The sequence below is a fragment of the Stegastes partitus genome, unplaced genomic scaffold (assembly GCF_000690725.1).
Source record: "Stegastes partitus isolate 25-593 unplaced genomic scaffold, Stegastes_partitus-1.0.2 Scaffold917, whole genome shotgun sequence".
Lineage (NCBI taxonomy): Eukaryota > Metazoa > Chordata > Actinopteri > Pomacentridae > Stegastes > Stegastes partitus.
The window spans coordinates 178,003-199,886 of NW_007578648.1; the positions used below are offsets into that span (position 1 = coordinate 178,003).

At 42.4% G+C, this 21,884-nt stretch overlaps 1 protein-coding gene across 1 annotated transcript in view; it reads left to right on the plus strand.

The window, feature by feature from the left end:
• The window catches only part of bcan (brevican), a 22,130-nt gene extending 1,020 nt beyond the window's left edge, over positions 1–21,110 (plus strand). The window contains exons 2-16 of the mRNA XM_008293881.1: positions 2,105–2,187; positions 3,295–3,702; positions 6,221–6,395; positions 6,839–6,966; positions 7,816–8,109; positions 9,077–10,054; positions 11,399–12,196; positions 12,584–12,586; positions 13,404–13,637; positions 14,656–14,760; positions 14,855–15,013; positions 17,905–17,987; positions 19,465–19,609; positions 19,694–19,876; positions 20,986–21,110. Of these exons, the coding sequence (XP_008292103.1) occupies positions 2,105–2,187; positions 3,295–3,702; positions 6,221–6,395; positions 6,839–6,966; positions 7,816–8,109; positions 9,077–10,054; positions 11,399–12,196; positions 12,584–12,586; positions 13,404–13,637; positions 14,656–14,760; positions 14,855–15,013; positions 17,905–17,987; positions 19,465–19,609; positions 19,694–19,876; positions 20,986–21,110 (3,901 nt within the window). The remainder of the gene's footprint in view (positions 1–2,104; positions 2,188–3,294; positions 3,703–6,220; positions 6,396–6,838; positions 6,967–7,815; positions 8,110–9,076; positions 10,055–11,398; positions 12,197–12,583; positions 12,587–13,403; positions 13,638–14,655; positions 14,761–14,854; positions 15,014–17,904; positions 17,988–19,464; positions 19,610–19,693; positions 19,877–20,985) is intronic.
• Positions 21,111–21,884: the final 774 nt, after the last annotated feature.

The following is a 21,884-nucleotide window of genomic DNA, read 5'->3' on the forward strand; positions in this document are numbered from 1 at the left end:
CTAAAGAAAATCATCAAACGACATCATCAACACATTGGTGTTGGTATTTCCATCATGTTTCCAAGCAACTACAACTTCATGCCACGAATAAACTAGAGTTATTACACTTTGATTACTGATTGAGATGTTAATCTGCATCATTTTCTTCCTGCAAACAACTGATTAAAGTAATAAATCACCTGCACTGTATCCGTTGTAGCCTTTGTTTAACCCCACTGAGCGTCACTATATTACGAAAATCCCTTTTTTCAGCGTCCTGGCCGAGATAACCAACAATGACAGTAACACACAGACGAGCAGCATGAGGCAGACGGCCCGAACGAGAATTAGAAATCCATCAATAACATGTTTAATATCTATCCATCCATTATCTATACATCGCTTAATCCTCAATAGGGTCGCATGGGGGCTGGAGCCTAACATGTCTAATATGATCATAAAAAAAGCTCATAGAAACAACTGACATAGAACATTAAAACAGCCTGAGATAAAAAAGTAAATGACCAAATCTAACACTAGTGCTAATGCAGGATGAACACTGCAGTCAGCATTACCCGTGACAGACAGAGTCATCATCCTGTCACTTTTGCAGCAGAGATACAGATCTGCTCGCCGGCTTTTGCAGTTTAAAAATGTTTTGAAAGTTGTTGACTTGCCACCTTTATGTTTGATGCATAGCTCAGAGTCAATACTTCTCATCTTTCATGAGTCTCCATAACTTCTGAATTTACTTGTTTTCCCCCGAGTGAGGAGCTCATATTTGGAGATTATTCTTTTATTTGTTAGCCAGCCTGGGTAGAAAGTTGTTTAAGCTGTCTACAAAGTTAAAAATGAATAAAAATTACATATAAAAAGCATGCATAGTTTAATAGAAGAATAAAAAGTTCACTACAAACAGAAAGAAAACTTAATTGAGTGAAACAGCACCTGTAAAGCCGTCATCAAATGTCTGCGGTGAAGTCGTACTTTTTGATGCCGGGAAGTCAAGTACACAACATACTTAAAGCGTTTTAGGGCTTTAGAACGCTGTTTCTAGGCAACTGGCATCAAAAATGTTGCTTGCCCTTTTTATAAATAGTGCACTGCAGAAGAACCAAGTAATAAAATACAACAACAACAACAACAACAAACAAAACAAAAAATGTTATAGAGAAGAAAAAAAAAAAAAATCAGTCAACTCATGGACTTGAAGCTATTAAAGATGCAGAATTTCTGAACAGCACATCAGTGGGTGTTTAGGGAATGATGAAAAAGCAACGGGAAGACACAACTGGCTTTATGTTGTTCTGTATTTTTCTGGTTTTCAATAATCCTCATCAGAAAATACAAAAAAATAAACTGCTATATGACAGTTTGACTTTACTTTCCGTCTCGGTCTTTGGCTCTTAGCTCAAAGCCCATTGGTTAGAAACAGCTTATACATGTAGTTCAAAGGGACTTCTGGTAATTGTAGTTAAAAAAAACAAACTACAGTCACTCAAACAGTTCTGTCCTTTAATATTTGGTGCAGCAGGACAGTGTTTGAGGAGCTGAATCACATTAAATTCAATTATGTGTGGCTCAGGTGGTAGAGCAGGTTGTCCTCCAGTCGCAGTGTTCGATCCCCCGCCCCTCCACAGTTGAGGCGTCCTTGGACAAGACACTGAACCCGAAGCTGCTCCCAATGGCAGGCAGCACCTTGCATGGCAGCTCTTGGTGTACGAATGGGTGAATGAGAAACACATTGAAAAGACCACTGACCATTAAACTATACAGTGTTTACATGAAGGAAGGTGTCTCCCAATGCAACAGCATGACTCGTGTGTTTTTAACAGTTTTTGAACAACAATTGAAGACTCAGAGCTATCAAGCTTATTAATACTAATACACTTTGGATCAGTTTAGCATTTGCTGTGAGAAGCAAAGCTATATCACCAGATGACAGGAGGCATATTTGTTCAGGAATGATGGCGCGACATCAAGCAACCCACGAGATCTTAATCACACCTGCGGCTGGAAAGCAAAAATAGAAGGTTAGGAGGTAAATGTAAGTGTACGCTCTGCAGAGGAGAATTCTTTGTCATATTCAAGTTCAAACATCCCTCCCCCTCCCTTCTCGTCTCAGACTGGATGCGCCTCTACCTGCGCTGCTGTGTGCCATCTGTCTCCTCGTCCTGCCGTCGCCCTCTGCTTCCCACCAAGAGTCAGGTACGCACCCTTCCCTCCCCGTCCCAGTCACATCGACCATCCGCCGCTGACATCAACCGCTTCATTAAATCATCCGTGACCTCTGACATTTTCGGGCGGCGGGGTGGTCTTTAATTATTTCCTATCGCTTATTGTTTTTGCTGACATGTGCACTCTTGAGGCCATTTTCAAGGATGTCATCGCGTCCCAGCAGCAGCAAAAAAAAAAAAAGAATCAAGGTCAATTGACACAGCTATGTAAATGTCTCTCCCTGGCTGTGGGGTGGTGCTACGGAAACACTGAATTCTGTCTGTTTCTCTCAACTGCCACCATGCAATTACGAATAAGTTGTAAATGTCTCAACAGATTTTTGGTTCTGTCGAGCCATTCGAGTTCCCCTCAAGATAAATTCTAATAACTTTTCATCTAGCAGTCAGATTTTTTATTTTAAATAATTCGAAAAATGTCTGAATACCTGCATACATTAACTGTACGTAGTTGTTTTATACTTAACTAGCAAATCCGCCCACTTTTAACAATACGGTTGTAAACCTTATAACTGCTAGACATCAACATGTTAATATTGCCATTGTATGTTTACACGATGACATTAAAGTTGAGCTAAAACACCACCATGACTCAGGTTAGTCCAGCAGAGCTTAAGCGTACCTGTCAAGTGCACAGCTTAGTTTTGTTTTAATGGCTAATGAACATGTTGTATATGTATGGTAGGTAAATCATGCATCTCTAATATAAATAAATAGTTAAAAACGAGGCCAGCTGTGTAAAAATTAAGCAGATAGTTTGACTTTGTGGGACATCATCTCCCTGAAACAGACTTCCAGTGGCAGAAAATAGTTCCATTATTAAAACAGCTGTATATGGTAGCATCTAAATGATTGTTTTTGTTCAGATTAAACAAAATGACTGCTATCTCTTGAGCTTTAAAGGCTCAGTCTATTTCTGAACTTTGCGCTGAACCCCACCAGCTGTTCTTTCCTGCCTCTAGGCTTAATGCTAAGCTAGGCCAACGGTCTCCTGGTTGTACCTCTGCACACAACACACCTGGTGGTCCTTATCGTCTCTCAGGAATTAAGCATGAAATACCACTTTATAAATACTTTAAAGTTTGCCTTTCCTCAGATGATTCGAAGCTCCTCCAGGTAACCATCCCCACCGCCCCGCCTGTGTTCGCCGTGCTGGGCGGCTCTCTGACTCTCCCCTGCCTGGTGTCTTTGACCCACCCGCCGCCGTCCCCCTCCACCAACGGCCGCCACGCCGTGCTGTCCGTCCCGCGGGTCAAGTGGAGCGTTCTGACCCACGGCCGAGAGACGGAGGTCCTGGTGGCCCGAGGCGACCGGGTGAGGGTCAGCGAGGCCTACAAGGACCGAGCCTCGCTGCTCAATTACGCCTACTCGCCCGCCGACCTCACGCTGCGCCTGGAGAGCCTGAGGCACAATGACACGGGCTTCTACCGCTGCGAGGTGCAGCAGGGCCTGGAGGACGCTGACGACGTGGTTCAGGTCAAGGTGAAAGGTGAGATATGGGCGGAAATATTTTGTTTTTGTTTATCAGACTGACAGCACGACAGGATGGAGTGAATAAATGTCACAATAAATGATTAAAATATTAAAGACACATGCATGATTTAATAAAACATGAGCAGGGGCAGAACAGCAATAACACCTGACCATGCAGTAGATTCTGCAGCTACTTTATTCTCCCCTTGGATATACATCATTTCAAAAAGTTAAACCTGCAATATCCATTTTTTTGGACCACTAAAGACAAGCAGTTGCTTATTTGCTTATTTACACTTGCAAAAGAGAAAGTATCTCTCATTTGGAGTTGTTTTTTTGGCCAATATTCACGTTCTTTATCTCTAGTTTTGGTCTCCAGAGGAACATCTCTGGCTCATTAGCTTCTAAATGCTCCATTATATCCACCAGCTTAGTCTCTAGACAGATAGGTAGACTTTACTGTAACAGGATGAAAAATTTGTATTCACGATGTGCTCATGTTTATGTCCCACAGGAATAGACCAAAGCAGGCAGTGCAGACATATAGATGCACATACCTGGGCTATTTAATTATATTGTTATTTTAAGCTGGTATTTTGTCTTCAGCCAGTGCAGAACTTCTGTGGAACTGACACAAACTCCAACACACAAATGTCCTTTTTAATGTCAAGTAAATGGTGCACTCTTGGATGTTTTTCTAACCAGACAGGAATGTGTGTTGCTGAGCCATGTGCACACCGAGATAAATCTGCTCCAAACAACACAATTTCCCCCAGGTTTGATTTTTTTCCTGAAACAAATAACATCAGAATAACAATTCAGACACATCTGTACGGGCATGCGTGAGTCAATATGTGTGTTTCTCCACTCTGGGTCAATGAGAAGTACTCCACAGGACGTCATGAAAAGGACAAACGGCCTCCGGAGACCTGGAACAGGCTGCCGTGTCTCCACTGCTACTGTATCTACTTTATATAGTCCACTTCCAGCATGCATGATGAATGGTCGTCTCACTCAGTGCACCGGCCAGCTAATAGATTATGGATAACCTGACCACAGTCATTTGTGAGCTAATATATCAGGCTGTGAATGCTGCTTTCACTATGTTTGCATTAAGTGTAGACAACAGAAACTCCAGTGTAGCTCTCGCTAATCCTAAACTGGCAATAAAGTTATTTAGGTTGCAAGTCTTTTAAACAAGCAAGGTGGGTCAGCGGTTAGCATCGGTGCCTCGCAGCAGGAAGGCTGCCGGTGAGGACACCTGAGATCGTTCTGCGTGGAGTTTGCATGTTCTCTCCTTGCAGTGCGGGTTCTTCCTCCCACAAGGCTCCAGCCCCCTGTGACCCCAGTGAGGATTAAGTGGTGTATAGATACTGGATGGATGGATCTTTTAAACAAAATGACAAAAGCTTCCAAATTGAGCCATAGGATTGTATTCTGATTTGTAGTCCTGCTGTCTTAACCGAAGCATCTGGAAGTGTCTCCCAAAGAGGATGAGACAGACCCAAAAGGGATAATCTGATGAAGACAAATCTTTGGATTATATCAGAACTTTTTTTAGCCATTACATGAAAAAAAAAAAAAACATTTTAGGGGTTTTATATAGAAAGCAATCAAAGTTCAGCACCACTTGCTTTTTGTGCTTATAGGAGTGCATGTAAAACTTTTGAGAGAGTTTAAAGTCCTGCTCAACGCCTTATTAGGCAGGAAGTCTGAGCACTGCTGGGTAATGAACTGGAAATCTACCTGTATTGATAGTGTACCTACAAATCCAATTGCGCACATATCAGGCTGTTAAATTCACAGATGAAGTGAATGCGCTCTGACACCTCATCTGTGGTTCGGTTAATCAAGCTGTGGTGCATTTGCCTGTTTATTTCAGTTTATTTAGTCTGGGTGTTAAAGCAGTCAAGAACGTGGGCTGATAGTCTTGTTCTGTCTCCAGTTTAACTCTGCTGAGGTTTATTTTTAGTGTGAAAGCATAGATATGTAAATCTAGACATAAAACCAGATGATTATCACCTGTTAAAGAAGTGATCTAACATGCGACATATGCATTCATGCAAATTAAGCCCTGGTAACACATATGCAGAGTAAATTTAACACTTCCTGTTAGGATTTGATTCCCCCATGGAGCTAGTGCTGATGACGCAGGATGGCAAAACTGCAACAACCTGTCCAATCATTGAGTTGCCTGTCTGTGCATGATCTCCACAAATCCTCTTGTCACAGGACCAGAACTAACCGCTCACAATAACATTTTTTTCCTCCACTGACAGGTGACAAGCGCAAGCCGAGCAATTTTTTAGTGGTATTGATTTCTGCTCCTGCATTGTTTAACTATATCTCGCAGACACCGTGCTGAAAATTCATTAATTGTATATTACGCCTGATCAAAACAAAAACACTGTGATGATTTTAACATCGACATCGTTTAAATGTCACCCTGCTCCTGGTGTTGCTCTGCTGGAATAATGACATAAAACACAACAGGGCCCAGAATTCACAAAGCTCTTTTCCTGGGTTTTTTACAGGAGTGGTGTTCCATTATCGGGACGCATCCAGCCGGTACGCCTTCGCTTTTGAGCAGGCCAGAGAGGCCTGTGAGGACATCGGGGCTGAAATTGCCACCCCAGAGCAGCTCCTCGCAGCCTACAACAGTGGATATGAGCAGTGTGATGCCGGCTGGCTCTCAGACCACTCAGTCAGGTTAGAAACGGAGAGAAAACGGTCCGGCGTCAAACAGGACATGTCACTCTGCACTCTTTGGTCTCTTAACTTGCAAATTCTGCATTTTGTTTTGTGCACAATTGACGATTGTTCAGTGTACGTTTGGTGAGGGCCCGAATTCCTTCCTGCAGCTCCACACAAGCTAGACTGACATGTTGCTGTCTAGGTAGCTAAGAGAGCATCCGTGATGGAGGTCAGTCAGTTTTGGAGGACTGATGGCATTTGTTATGCTCTTTACATCTGCACTTCCCAACACGCAGCTCATCAAGAGCCTCAGAGGCACTTATCTGATCTCAGACCAAACATTTCTACACACTTCAACACTAGGAAAAGTGCTCGTACGGGTGGGACGTTTGGGGCGCTGTCATTGCAGAAGAAGAGCTACTTGGTGCTTCAATGACGTGTGACATTGCTGCCCACAGATATCCCATCCAAATGCCAAGAGAGGGCTGTTTTGGAGACATGGATGGAATGCCAGGAGTGAGGAATTATGGACTGTTGGAGCCTGATGAGTTGTATGACGTCTACTGTTATGTAGAGAATATTCAGGGTAAGACAAGCACACCCCCCTATGAGTTATGATAACATTTTTGTTGTTGATTTAATTTCCACGATTTGAGAATTCAGTGACATTGATACAAAAAACATGAATGACTTAATTTATCTGATCCACTTCCATTGTATAGCCATAAGTATGTGGACACCCCTGTTTGTTGTGTCTGTTTTTTCATGGTTTTGAACTGTGATTTCAGTGACGGGAAATCTTAGTGCCACTGCTTATAATTGTACTGTAATAGTGTTTCAAATGTGTGTCTACAGTTAGTTTCCTGTCTTAACATGACAACACCCATTTGTAGAAAACCAGGATAAATGCAACAAAACACTAATTTCTGTTTTTACCTATCAGTCAGTTTTAATGAATGAACTCATTGCAATTAACAAGACTGAGAAATTAACATATCCTTTGACCCTGTAATCATCAGCAGCTACCAGGTCAGTGAATGTCAAATCTGAGCTGCATACTTGGACTTGACGCATGCCTTGATGACAGTAATAAAATAGAAAGCGACATTTAAGAAACTAATAATGAACCAAACTTCCAAAATATAAACCCAGGTCTTGATTTTGATTTCTTGTCTGATCGCACTTGGAGAAGCCAGTGATGTAATAAATGTGCACTTTTTAAAATGTAATAAGCCAATAATGTAATAAAATTCTTGAATCGATATATCTTTTGGCCAATAACGTAATAAGTTATTATGTTATCGGTTCAGGACTTTTATTATGTTATTGGCCAGTTATTACGTTACTGGCCTCTACAACACCTGGCGTGTAAAACAGCAGCAAAAGTAACCATCAAATTAACATTAAAACCTGACACCTGTTGTTCTATTTCAAGGTGAGGTGTTCCATGGCTCCACCCCCCAGCGTTTCACCTTCTGGGAGGCCAAGGCCTACTGTCTGAGTCACGGGGCAGAGCTGGCCACCACAGCTCAGCTGTACGCAGCCTGGAACGATGGACTGAACCACTGCAGCCCCGGATGGCTGGCAGACGGGAGCGTGCGGTACCCCATCGTCACCCCCAGAGAGCGCTGTGGAGGCGGAGAACCCGGGGTCAGGACCGTCTACCGATACAGCAACCAGACAGGCTTCCCTGAGACGACTTCTCGACATGACGCCTACTGCTTCAGAAGTAAGAGAAACATCCTTTGAGATGTTTGGTTAATTTTCTGTTTGCTGACCTGCTGTTGATAAGCAGTTCCCTCCGAGATTCACAAAAATACATCATGTGGTGAAGACGTTGGTAACAGGACAGAAAAGAAGAAGAAATGTGGCTCATTAACACAAAATTATACTCTAATTTTAACTCTTTTTTTCTAGTGAAATATTGGGTAATTGAACCTCATCTACATTTATGCGATCTGAGAAGCTACATGGGACTATTCACAACTTAAAAAGCCTTTCTGAGTTTGCATACTGCAGGTCGTAGCACAAGTACATTAAATTTTAAATATTTGGTTAATTGTCGCTGCAAGGTGACTCAGTGGTTAGCACCGTCGCCTCGCAGCTAGAAGGTCGCCAGATTGTGTCCTTTCTTTCTGCGTGGAGTCTCCATGTTCTCCCCGTGGGCGTGGGTTCTCTCCGGGTTCTCCGGCTTCCTCCCACACAGTCCAAAAACATGTTGAGGTTAATTGGTGATTCTAAATTGTCCGTAGGTGTGAATGTGAGTGTGCTTGGTTGCCTTCGCCCTGAGTCAGCTGTGATAGACACTCCAGCCCCCCGCGACCCTAGTGAGGATTAAGCGGTGTACAGATGATGGATGGATGGATGGTTATTTGTCCAAAGTAATTTGGCTGAACGTAATATTACTGCTACCACAGCTTCTGTATTCAATGTGCTTCCAACTCAGCTCCCAAGAGCCCAAATTCACAGCATTAGTGTGTTTAAACTGACAAATAGCTGCTGACTTGTGAGTTTTGTGAACCGAAATAGTTTCATTGTAATTGATCACAAGTCAGAAACACTGAGAACAATTTGTTCTTAGCACACAAGTAAGCTTCCTTTGTTAGTCTCTCAGCCAAGTTTCACCGCATCAGTAACGGGTCCAATCCAATCCTGGCGCTATAACTAGCATTTTTAAATTCTGCTCTTTTCTCCAGGTGATAATGGCCTTTACACGGAATCGCCGCAGGATTTTCTTGCCACTGAGCCAGAGGACATTGGCCAAGACATTGTTTTCTTTACAAATCCTGCTCAGGAGGAGGTCAGCCTGAGTGTGGTGACGCCCTCAGGAGTTGAAGAGGTGCAACGTGCCCAGATGACAAATCCGGTAAAGCAGGACCCTGTTGAGACTCACTCCTCAACATTAGGTTATGACAAGGAACCGCTCCTCACCGTAGACCCTCCTCAGTCCGTGACTCCGCTGTCTGAGCATCAGGAGCACCTGCCCACCAAAGACACCTGGACACCCATAGAGAAAGTCATCTACCCTGAGTCCTTTCAGCCAGCAGCTGAAGAAAACCCAAACACAGACGATGAAGAGTCTCATATACATCCAGCAACTTCCCCAGCAGCAGATGGTGAAGTCACTGTTGATGAAGATTCCACGACAACCTCAACTGATGCAACAACTTTAGTGGATGAAGACGCCGTAGAGCAGGAGCAGCACATGTTTGACACTGAAAGCCCGGATACTCTGGACGTTAATGCAACATCTGGAGCTGATGTTTATGAGCAGCTCAACAGCTCTTCAGAGGCGCATCAGGAGGGTGATCTCCCTGTTTCACAAGAGGACCACACTCCAGATGTCCACTTGGAACACGCCTCTGGAACAGAGCTGGTCTACTCGAGCACCTCTTACGATGTTTCAGGACAGCCAGAGGAAGCCAGCACTGCTACTGCTGAGGAGATATCAATGGTGACATCTTCGCCCCACACCGAGGAAACAGATGTCCACTCCACCACCCTGTTGCCCTCTTTTGATAACAGTACACCTGAGCACCATCCAACTGAAGAAGGGTCTGAAGGGGAGAGTGCAAACCTCCCTCCAGATGAAGAAATGCAGAACTCTGTGACGCATGGTTTGGTTGGTATGAACATTGCTGCCACCTCTGAAGTGGCCCCCACGTCTGATTCAAGTAAGTAGGCTGTGAATATTAAGGAGCCCCTCTGGTGCAAATCTAGTTTTTAATATATTATGAGCGAAATAAGCAGTCAGTGCCATGCCTGAGCATGTTCACCCTGAAATCCCAGTGTACCTTAGACACACAGATTCAGACTTTTAGGGTTTAATATGTAACAAACTGAAGGAACCAATCCATTACAATGGCAGGATTGTGTTTCTGTGCCATTATTCTTCTCCTGAATCAATGTGAATAGCTGTTATTCCAAAACTACAACTTGCTACTGTGCAGTGGAGAGTAGTTATCCTGTAAGTTTGGAGATAGAACTGCCCAACACATTGCAGTAACTGCTTATTTTGGCCACGATATGTCTTCTAGGATATACAAACACCATACTGACATGTTAACAAGATTTTAAAAATGGCTTTTTACAGAAGGGGGTCTTTAAATGTCCTATTTGGAGCATAAAAGTGTGCAGGTCCTTTGTTCATGTTTAGAATGTAACGTCCTGAAAACATTTTTAAATACTTTAAAAACATTTAGCATGTGATTAGAACTTTAGCAGGGTGGAATTGGATTTAAGTATCTAAGAAACAGCTCTTTGAATGTGGTAGTTTCAAAGTAAAGGTGGGGTTGAAACAATGAACAATATGAACAATCTGACCAGTTGGTGGTGCTAGATGAACACTCACCAGATGACAGGTTAAATAATGTCTGTCCTAAACTTCAAAGATTTCCCTCTAAACAAAAGGGGTGATATACTTAAATAAATGAAATATAAAGTGAATGCTAACTTGCATTTGTGCCAGTTAGTATTTTAGGTATACGGTTTCTTTTTTTTTTTTTAATCAGACAATGAGTATTTTTTTTACCTTTGACATGTTTCGACTGTCACTTCAGTCTTCCTCAGAAACGTCACTTATGTCTGTGGTGACGTGTCTTTATCAGCTGGTGGTTTCCTGGAGGCGTAACCCGCCTGGCGATCTGTCAGATTTGCCCGACGGGCCACGCCTCCTGCCGCCTGGTGGTCTCTGCAGGAGAGCATCCCAGCATAAATGCCCCCTCGTCACGGTTCATGGTGTCTTTGGCTCGCCTCCTGATTTCTATGGCCTCCTTGATCAAATTTGTTGCTCTCTGATCCGATGATCTTTGCGGGCAACTCTGACAGATTGCCAGTATACCTGTAATCAGAGTAGACAAAAATGAACCAAATCTCGAAGTTAATATTTTATACATTTCTGATGCCTCAATCCTGTTTATTTTTCACAAAGCATAATAAAGTTAGATTTGTTCCTACATCACTCTAAACTGCTTCAGAATTCTCGACAGATATTTCAGATTGTGTCTTTTTCGTCACAGGTTATGATCCCACTGAAGACCATTCAGGTGTAACAATAGAGTCGTCCATCCCGGTGGACCAGGGTGACGAGGATTTCAACAGCACCTCAGAGGAGGCAGCACCAGATGATCCAACAGAGCAGAGTGGACACACTGATCCAGCAGAAATCCCAACAGTAGAGGCCATCACGGTCACAGACGACTCGGGCTCCAGTGTAGATACTCCGCTCCTTAAAAGCGATCCAGTCACTTTGTTGCCGTCCCCATCCCCAGACTCTGTGACGCTGTCTCCTCCTTCTGTGGAGGTTGAGGCCAGCTCCCCAGAGATCATAACTTTCATACCTGAAAGTAATGTTTCATCCGGGTCTGAACCTGTGGAGGACATTCAGGATAAACTTGAACAAGAGGGATTAGGAGAAAGCCGAATAGTCTTCCTCGGCACAACCCAAAATATCACAGACAGCGACCCAGAGGGGAAGGAGGAAGACACCGGGGAGGAATCGGGTGAATCATCGGGAGAAAACCCGCACATGAATCCACAACTCCTTTTGACGAACCTGACTCCGTCAGCGGACCACACTGCTGAGGGGACTGATGGCGAGGTTGGCACTGATGCACCTCCTCCATCAGAGATAAAAATCACACTGATCCCTCATCTGACCCTCTCACCTGGTTGGGAGCCAGAGCCTTCCTCCGCCACGCCGCAGGAGTCTCGATCCGACCGGGAGTACAGCGCTGAGCCGCCGGCCGCTGAGGAGTCTGATGACATCTCTCGGGAGCAAGATGTCATGGCGGAGATCACGACCGGCAGCATTAATGGTAACATTTAAAGTGATGCTCCTCCCACTTAGTGAAATAAACTGAGGTAAAGACATATGAAAGTAAGCTTCTTTTATACAAACCATATATAAATTCTAGTATGTATTCTGACCGTTGTGCCACTTTGAGCCCTTTTTTTTAATTTTAGGATTTCATGGTTGAAATACAGATATTTTTTAGCAGCAATATGACCATAGACGGATGTAGCCTCTATGTCTGAAAAATGAAGCAAATGTAAACCTGCATTCTTTAAAATGGCCAGCAGGGGGCGGCTCCTGTGGTTGCAAAGAGAAGTATGATTTTATAGAAGTCTATGAGAAAATGACTTGATGTCTCACTTGATTTGTTCCCCCACTGAACCTTTTCATTCTGAGTTTATGGTCTCAGCTGGTAGTTTTAAGTCTCTCACACAATAGAGCAAAATGTTCATTTTGTAGATGATAAAACAGGTATGCTTTAGAACGGAGTTACCTTGTGACTGATGAGTTGCTGCTGTATGGATGTGTTTGGTGTCCTTGAGTTTTCAGGCAGATCGAAGACCAAAATTGCAATGGCCAAATGCCAAACCTGAGGATTCAAAGTTGTAGTCCACAAACCAGTGGGTGACAACATGGTGGCTACATTTATCTCTCATATGTGATCTATAGACATGACCTGCTAACAATCTACATTTCAGAGAGGCATTTTAAGGGAGTGTTTGCTTTAAATTTTGGCAGATATCACTGTATTTGTAACAAAAAGCTACTCCAGATTTGAATCAACTTGATCAAAATGGTACCAAAAAAAACTGCAACAAGTTAAAATCTTGATGTCAAAATTTAGAAGAACACAAACCTCAACACAAGACTTCACTGAAATGCAGATAGACAACAGATAGACAGAGGTAGCAGCATCACAGCCAAAGTCATATATTTTTAAATTAAGTTATTTTATCAGAATTTGGTTAGGAAAAAAAAATGATAGAGAACTTGAAAACTGCAGTTGATTGGATCCAATACTTTCAAATTATGTGGTTAAATGACAGGAAATTAATGACGGTTGTTGCACTTGAATAAACATAGATTCAGTATTCATATTTTAGTTAAAATTCCTTTATAACGACAGGTTATTTTAGTAGTTCTTTTATAAATTAATATCCCTTTCATGTCTATTGAGTTTGTTGTGTAGTTGCTTGTGTTTATGCACAAATAACGAACGATGTCAACAGAGCATGGATCAGATGGAGGCGAGGTGGAGACCGGCACAGACGAACCCTTAATCAAAATATGCACATGGCGTCCTGAGGAGGACGAGGAGATGTCCAGTCTCACCACCGACAGCAGCGACGTGACCATCATCGCTCCCACCGTTCACCCCGAGAACTCCCGGGAAGAGGCCGAGGAGCAGACTGCCTCCCTGCCTGCTGTCAGAGTTCCTGCTGTGAGACAAGGAGGCCTTCCAGGTACTCCTTACGGAAGTGCTGCGTAATTGATAATAACAGAAACAGCAGCTGCTGTTAGTGTGCTTTATCGTTGTTTTTGGAGTGGAGAGGGTCTGCGTCTGCACATGTCCATTCAGGAGATTTACTGCGTCGCCGCAATTTAGCACCTCGAGCTGACTCAGCGGATTAGCTTTTGAATTAATCCTCAGAGAATAACTCACAGCAGGCTCATAACTGGAGGCTCCTCACTGTGTTACACAAGACAGGTTTTGTTGTTCACTTGTAAATTATTTAGAACATATAAACAACTCTATCCAAAGAGTTGCTCACATCACACGTTAACATTTATTCATTATATTGACGGTTTTGTCAGATCGATGTACAAATGAGGTACAATCCATTTGTACTGATTAGTGTTGTTTCTGTAAATAACTCAGACTTAACGGTTTACACATTTTTAGAGTGATAATTCTACAAAACAAAGGAAAGAAAAAGAAAGCCATGTCATATCAGCTTTCAGTGACAACATTTATTTGCTTAAAGTGAAAAAAAAGTGTACTGGAAAATGTCTGCAGTTGATTTTTAATTTAATTTTTATTTTTTTTAAGAATCTTTTCTTTATTGTACAAGCATGAAAAATGGTTGTGCCTCCATGCACACAATTACTATAGGCTATTTTAATTTACTACATTCACTGTACTGTTGCATAATTAGTAAGATATTTTCAAATGATTGCTGTCGTACTCATTTCTAAACTTGGCTCTGCTTTATGGTAAGGAGCTCAGCTGCAGTATACGACCCAGTAACTAATTAGGAAGCATATCTAATGTAATGGCTCCATCTGCTGGTGCCTCTTGATTCTCAAATTACATGTAAATCAGGCATCAAAAGCATTCAGATGCAAAATAAATAGCAGCTAAATGTTGGTATACACGGCTGCTAATAAGCAAAACAAATGAAAGAAATTTATATATTTGCACATTGTAAAAAGCAAAGTGACTTGAGCTCTGTTGCTACCATCACCTTCACATGTCTGCAGACTCCTGCCTGGAGAACCCGTGTTTGAACGGAGGCACTTGTGTTGAGGGCGAATCAATCAGATGCCTCTGTTTGCCCGGTTATGGAGGAGACTTGTGCCACACAGGTGTAGTTCCTGCACACACAGCCTTCCAAATATTAGCAGGACCTTTCCATCAATTCAAACTTTGATATTTGTTTTTTTATATTTGTCTCTCCAGACTTGGAGGTGTGCGAGCCGGGCTGGGAGAAGTTTCAGGGCTTCTGTTATCGCCACTTTAGCAAACGGCAGAGCTGGGAGGCGGCCGAGCAGCACTGTCGGATGTGTGGCGGACATCTACTCTCCGTCATGACCCCCGAGGAGCAGGACTACATCAATGGTAAAACTTTAACGGAGGAGAAGGCAGGGCTTTTCAAAGAGTTAAGTAATCTGATTGGGTGAGTTAATTGTTATTGATTGGAGCAGAAGAAACAGTTTGCAAGCAAATGTGATGCGAGCATTTTTAAATCAATACATGAGGAAGATAGATAGATAGATAGATAGATAGATAGATAGATAGATAGATAGATAGATAGATAGATAGAGCACAAAGATAGAGTTACCACCACCACCACCATAAATACAGATAAATAGGCAAAAGTAAACAATAACAAAATATAAATTGCAAAATGTACAATAAGTGTAATATGTCCAGTAAAAAAGAAATCCTGTGTGGAGTGGAGTGCAATCAGTAATGTATCCATATCCATGTATGATCCATGCAAAATTTGTGTTATTTAAAAAAACAAAAAACAAAAGGCAAATTTTTTGAGGCAAATACCTTTTTGGGTATTAATGAGCTCTTCACTGAAAAACATATCAGACACTGTTAGACTTTAGTTGTTTTAGTTGTTTTATTTTCAATATGCTCAGGTGGTAGCAGGTCAGTGATCGGAAGGTCGGCGGTTCGATTCCGCCCTGTAACCTGTTTCATGGTCGTTGTGTCCTTGGGCAAGACACTTCACCCACCTTGCCTGGTGTGAATGCGTTTGAATGGATTGTTTGAGGTGGTGGTCAGAGGGGCAGAATGGCAGCCACGCCTCTGTCAGTCTGCCCCAGGGCAGCTGTCGCTACCATCGTAGCTACCACCACTGGAATGACTGTGTGTGAATGAATAACTGACAGTGTAAAGCGTCTTTGAGTGCCTAGAACAGCGCTTTATTCAATTGTTATTATTATTAAAAACAATGACAGTAAAATTAGCAATGCGGTAATGTTAAATTATTGCAAAATGCCTAAAATGAAATCATCAACAGTAACCATTATGACATTGCTTTTAAGTCACAGAGAAGCGATGTGAAGGACACACTGCTGTTCACCAGACAACCATCACATTTCAGGTGCTAGAGCATCTTTGAAAGCTCCAGCTGGGTTCAGAGCAGCTCATTGTGCTGCATCACCACACAAACCTAACTGTGGAGAACTTGGGTTTTGTGTATCGCCACACTGCAACAGAGACATCAAACGAGTGATCTTCCATCCTAACATTCCTCTGATTCAGACCCTTTAAAGCCGTTTAACAACGAGCCCACTCCCATTTGTCCGTAATAGACACAACAACGGCCTTTCATGTCTTCCATCTTATTGAATCAGTTTTTTTTTTTCCCATGGAAAATGCCTCAGTCTTGAAGTGGCTGTTGGTGTTTCGTCTGGCAACCGGGCGACGAGATAGTTATCTGACATTCTTCTGGTGGTTGCTGTTTTACTCTGCGGGATCGTGTTACCTCGTGCTGTTATGTAAGGAAAGGAGCTGTCGTAACGAAACCACCGTCAAGTTTGTGAGAAAGCAGGGTTTTCCATTGTAAGAGAATTTTATGTAATCAAGTGTAATATGTTATATACAATCACATTATATACAAGCATTCATCCTGGTTTTTCTGTTATTCTTCTAAAATTGGACTCTTCCTATATACCTATTCTCTGTTTCAAATGAAGGAGTCATGTTTGACCGTGCAGACTACAGTCGGCTAAACATCGGCCTACTTTGTTCGAAGCTGAGAAAGAAAATTATTCACGGTTTCATTTCATCTCATGTAGACCTGGAGAGAAGCTGAGGAGAGTCTGCACCCGACTCTAAAAGAGGCTCGAGTCTATAGTTCCACTACTTATTTCATTGGACGATGACAGTTTGTGTTCTTCCTCTACAAACTATCGACCATAACCTCACAAACCTCCACGTTCTTAATGTCAAACTGTGTTAAAACACAACTTCATCTGCTTTTCATTCATTCTCCAAAAACAGGAGATTGTGCACGACTTAAGATCCGTGACAGGATTAATAATCAAAATTTAGAAACTGGATTCCAGTCAGTTATCACCATCATCACGTCTTAAAATGTAGGTGAAGAAAAAGTAAAATAAAAGAACAGTGGAGAGAGGGGGGTTCAATGGGGTGAGTCATGAAGGGTGAATGTGTGAGGTACTGCCTCTTGGTAATTCAGCCTTCACCTGTCATTGGTAAACCTCCTGCAAAGCTTTTGACTGGATCTTCAAAAAGGGTCTCATGCAATTCTGATCTGTGCACACTGTGTTCCCATTAAGTTCAGAGCACGATTCAGGATCCTTGTAGGTCTGACGTCTTCTGACTTCTCAGGCTTTGTTGGTGGACCTTTGAAACTCAAAACTGAATAGATTTTGCCTTTGGAATCATTGCTGCTATACTTTGGAGCTGCTTCCTGTTGAGATGGCAACACTTTAAGGCCCCCTATTTACATTTAGAACTAAATCAGAATTTAATGGGTTCTTTCTTTTGCCAGTGTTCAAACAATGTGTGCAAACAATTAAAAAATGTCTCATGACACACATAACATAGCTGTACGCAGAATAAAATACATTTTAGGTGTTTGCTAGTGTTCTGTATTTGCCAATAATTAGAACTTCTCCTTCTCGGACAGATTGTATATTAATACAGATGTATTTTACTACATTGCCCACAGGAAGAGTTTGACTTATTGGCAAATATATTCATGAATTCATGAACACTAAACAAGTAAATCCAATACAGTGTGTGTCACCCAGGTTCAAATCTTCTGTACATCTCTGATTTATAAACTTTAAATTCTACTTTAGCTAATCCTATCTGTGCATTAACTGCTTGTTTTGCTTTTTGTCTTGTTGTTAAATATTTTCAGACACCTTATCTAGAAATAAACACACTCTGCTTCCTATTGAAGATCCATATACTGTGTACTGGATAAACCCATAATACAAATGTTCTGATGCTGGTTTCAGACAAATACAGAGAATATCAGTGGATTGGACTCAATGACAGAACCATTGAAGGAGACTTCCGCTGGTCAGATGGGAGCCCTCTGGTGAGTTTTACTGATTGTTTCTCACTGTTTCACAGTAATATTCAGAATCAGAAGCTTTTTTATTGCCAAGTGAGCTCGCACACACGAAGAATTTGCCGTAGTGAATGAGACTGATACACAGCAACAATAACAAGACAAGAATAAATATAGAAATTAAAAGTATATAAGGACTACGTAAATAAAAAGTACTATAAGAAGAGAAATAAGCCATGTAATAAATTAGGAAACAGATTTAAATTACAATACAATGTTGAAGTTGAGGAACTGCACATATAATGGTGATGTACAGAGGAGCACAACAGGAGTCTTTAGTGGTTTACTGACTGTTCATGAGGGAAGAAGCTGCTCCGGATGTTCTGGTGCTTAGAGACCTGAAGCGCCGGCCGGCAGGTCAAAGAGGTGATGACCCGGGTGGAAGGGGTCCGTGAGGATTTTTCCTGCCATTTTCCTCGCTCTGGAGGAGTACAGGTCCTGGAGGGAGGGCAGGGGGGGCCACCGATGATCCTCTCAGCAGTCCCGACTGTCCGTCGCAGGCTCCTCATGTCTGATTTGGTAGCAGAACCGAAGCAGACAGTTAAAGATGAGCACAGAACATAGGCACAATATTACACGAGTTCATATTCAAATTGTGAAAGAATGAGAGTTTCTGATTTGTTTCCTGTGAGTTTCTTAGCTTTCAGTCTTAAATTTGCGACCCAGAAGCAGACACTAAGGAGTGAGTTTTATTATGAAAAAGGTGGAAAGTCATTGACCAGGTGGTGGAGATGAAGTGGGCTGGAGCAGAGGAAGGCAGTCATGAGATTGTAATTGTTTTCAAGAAATGTAGCATGGTGACACAGCAAGCACAATTGGACCTGGACACAAGCAGAGCTGCACAGGAGAATCTAATACCAGGCAGTGATAGCTGACAATCTGGTAAGAGTGACTGCAGACGTGGTGTCGTATATTCAGCACAGATGAGAAAGCAGCCGGTCAGAGGGGAGACGAAGCCAAAGAAAGCCAAAGCAAAGAGAGGAGTAAGAAAGAATCAAAAATAGGTTAATAAAACATCAAAACCATCATCCAGAAAGGACTACTTCATTTTGCCTGTTCATTTACTTGACTTGGGCTGCAAGGTGGCGCAGGTAGTTAACACTGTTGCCTCGCAGCAAAAAGGTTGCCGGTTCGCGTCCCGGTGAGGACACCCGGGATCTTTCTGCGTGGAGTCTCCATGTTCTCCCCGTGCAGCGTGGGTTCTCTCTGGGTTCTCCGGCTTCCTCCCATAGTCCAAAAACATGTTGAGGTTAATTGGTGATTCTAAATTGTCTGTAGGTGTGAATGTGAGTGTGCTTGGTTGTAGACTGGTGACCTGTCCAGGGTCAGCTGGGATAGGCTCAAGCCCCCCATGACCCTAGTGTGGATTAAGCGGTGTATAGATAATGGATGGATGGATGGATTTAGTTGACTGGGTTTTAACCTGGTCTCCTCTCTCTGACAGCTCTACGAGAACTGGTACAAAGGCCAGCCCGACAGCTACTTCCTGTCCGGCGAGGACTGCGCGGTGATGGTTTGGCACGACGGCGGCCGCTGGAGCGACGTGCCGTGCAACTACCACCTGTCGTACACCTGCAAGAAGGGCGTCTGTGAGTTCACACCTTTCATGAAGCCTTCTTTTGGAAAGTTCTTTTAAATCACAAGGATCTAAGAGGCAAAGTTGTTTCCAACAGCCTCCTGTGGCGAGCCGCCCCAGGTTCCCTTTGCTAAGGTGTTCGGGAAGAAGCGGTCGCGTTACGAGACCAACACCAAGGTGCGGTACTACTGTGAAGAGGGGTTCATGCAGAAACTGAATCCTGTAATCAAATGCCTCCCCGGCGGCCAATGGGAGGAGCCTCTGATTACCTGCATGCCAAGTGAGTTTGCCTGACTTTGATTTGCCTAAAACAGCGACACGATCATGCAGGCGACTAAGTGAATGTGGTCTGAATGATTAAATAGAATCACAAGAATATCCTGAACATGTAACACCACATTAATCAATACAAATTGTGCCTAAAGCTGCTCCAGTGAATCATTTGTCCAGTTTTAGCACAGTGGTACTTTACAGTCTAACAGCCAAAAAACACACTGTGATCAGTCTGGCTGACGTACGTAACTTAACATAAGTCATGCATTTATTTTGAAGGATCGATGTACATGGCAGAAGTAGGAAACATGGCAAAATTTCTACTTTCTCCGACAAAATCTCATGAAACTTTTGAAGAGGAACACAAAAATCACAGAGAATATTTGGTAATTAGGTAATTAAAACACTTAGGGTAAGGGAATCTTACTATACAAATAGAATTACACCCCAGAGTTTGGAGACAAAACCATCTCTCAAGCCTTAATATCCCCAGAACCTCTCTCATTTATATATTCTTCCCATTTTCTTTTACCTGTTGTAAAATGGAAACTCAACAATTTAGTAAATTAGTATTAATGGGGGAAAAAGCCTTTTGAGTCTCTAGAACAGGGGTGTCAAACTCTGGTTCTCAAGGGCCACAATCCTGCAAGTTCTAGATGTTTCCCTTCTTCCAACACACCTGATTCAAATGATCAGCTCATCATCAAGCTCTGCAGAAGCCTGATAATGATCCTGATCATTTGAATCAGGTGTGTTGGAAGAAGGAAACATCTAAAACATGCTGGATTGCGGCCCTCGAGGACCAGGATTCGACATCCCTGCTCTAGAAGAAACTAAAGGACACTTGATAAATTGCAGCATCAGTTTGGGTTAGAATCTGACACACAAAGCTGTTAATGGTCAAGATGCATTGTGGGTAATGTGTGTGCCGGGTTCTTTCTCAGGTTCTGCTGCATCTATTCGTTGTGATTCTGCTCTTTTAACACATTTGTTCTCATCTTTACAAAGGTTCAGGAGACCAAACTAATCTCGATTATAAGCAGCTCATAGAAAACAACAAAACATTTCTATCCTTGGTAGTAAACCCTGCACTTGTCCATCTTCTCTCACCTCCAGCCCGTTCAGTAGAAGAGGACTTGGTTACCTCACATCCTGACCAGCATGACGAGGTCATGGAGCTCCAGCGTGCAGCCACAGAGAAAGCTACTCCGCTGTTCTGGGACATTAAGTGGAATGATTAAAGCCATCCTGCCTTTTTTTTTCTTCTTTTTTTTTTTTTCTTAAAAAAAAAGAACAGCATTCCTCCTCCTGTTTTCCTATTTTTCTTGTGTCTCAAAAACACTGTCCATCATGTTCAGCTGCATCGTTCCCACTGAAATCTTGTCAAAGCCGCAGATCCTACAGTCATGGAAACTGCTTTAATCCAAATATGTGCTCTCCAATAGTGCCGACAGTGAAGCAAGCTTTAGGAGATGTCGTGAATAAAAAACAAAATGTTATGCCTTCTATGACCTTAAAAAATACAGCCCTGCTAAAATGCGCTCTTGCAATGGTGAGAACTTTCCCAAAATCTCTTTATAGTGTGAACAACTGGAACCCTATTCCTCATTAGTTCTCTATTTTTGATCACTGCTAAAAAAAGAAAAGAAAAGAAACTGCCATTTTGTTCCTCTGACTATATCGTAGTCATTGATGATTAACATAAATAAATGATAACCTTGAGCTTATAACTGAGCTTGTTTTCACAGAGAATCTCTTCATTTGGAAAATAAGACATTTTAAGCAAGAAATCTGCTTGATCTAGATATCTCTGGAACAAGTGTCTCCCAAAATAGCTTTCTCATGAAAGTGTTATATCTTGTCAAAGATAGGATCCTACACACTGCTGTAAACACCAAACAGGCAACACTTTTGTTGGACAGCCATCCACCTTTTTGGATTTGGATTTGTGTTTGGATGATTCATTCTTATTTTTTTTTTTGACTGTCATGCAAAAGGAAAACTTCAATGCAGAA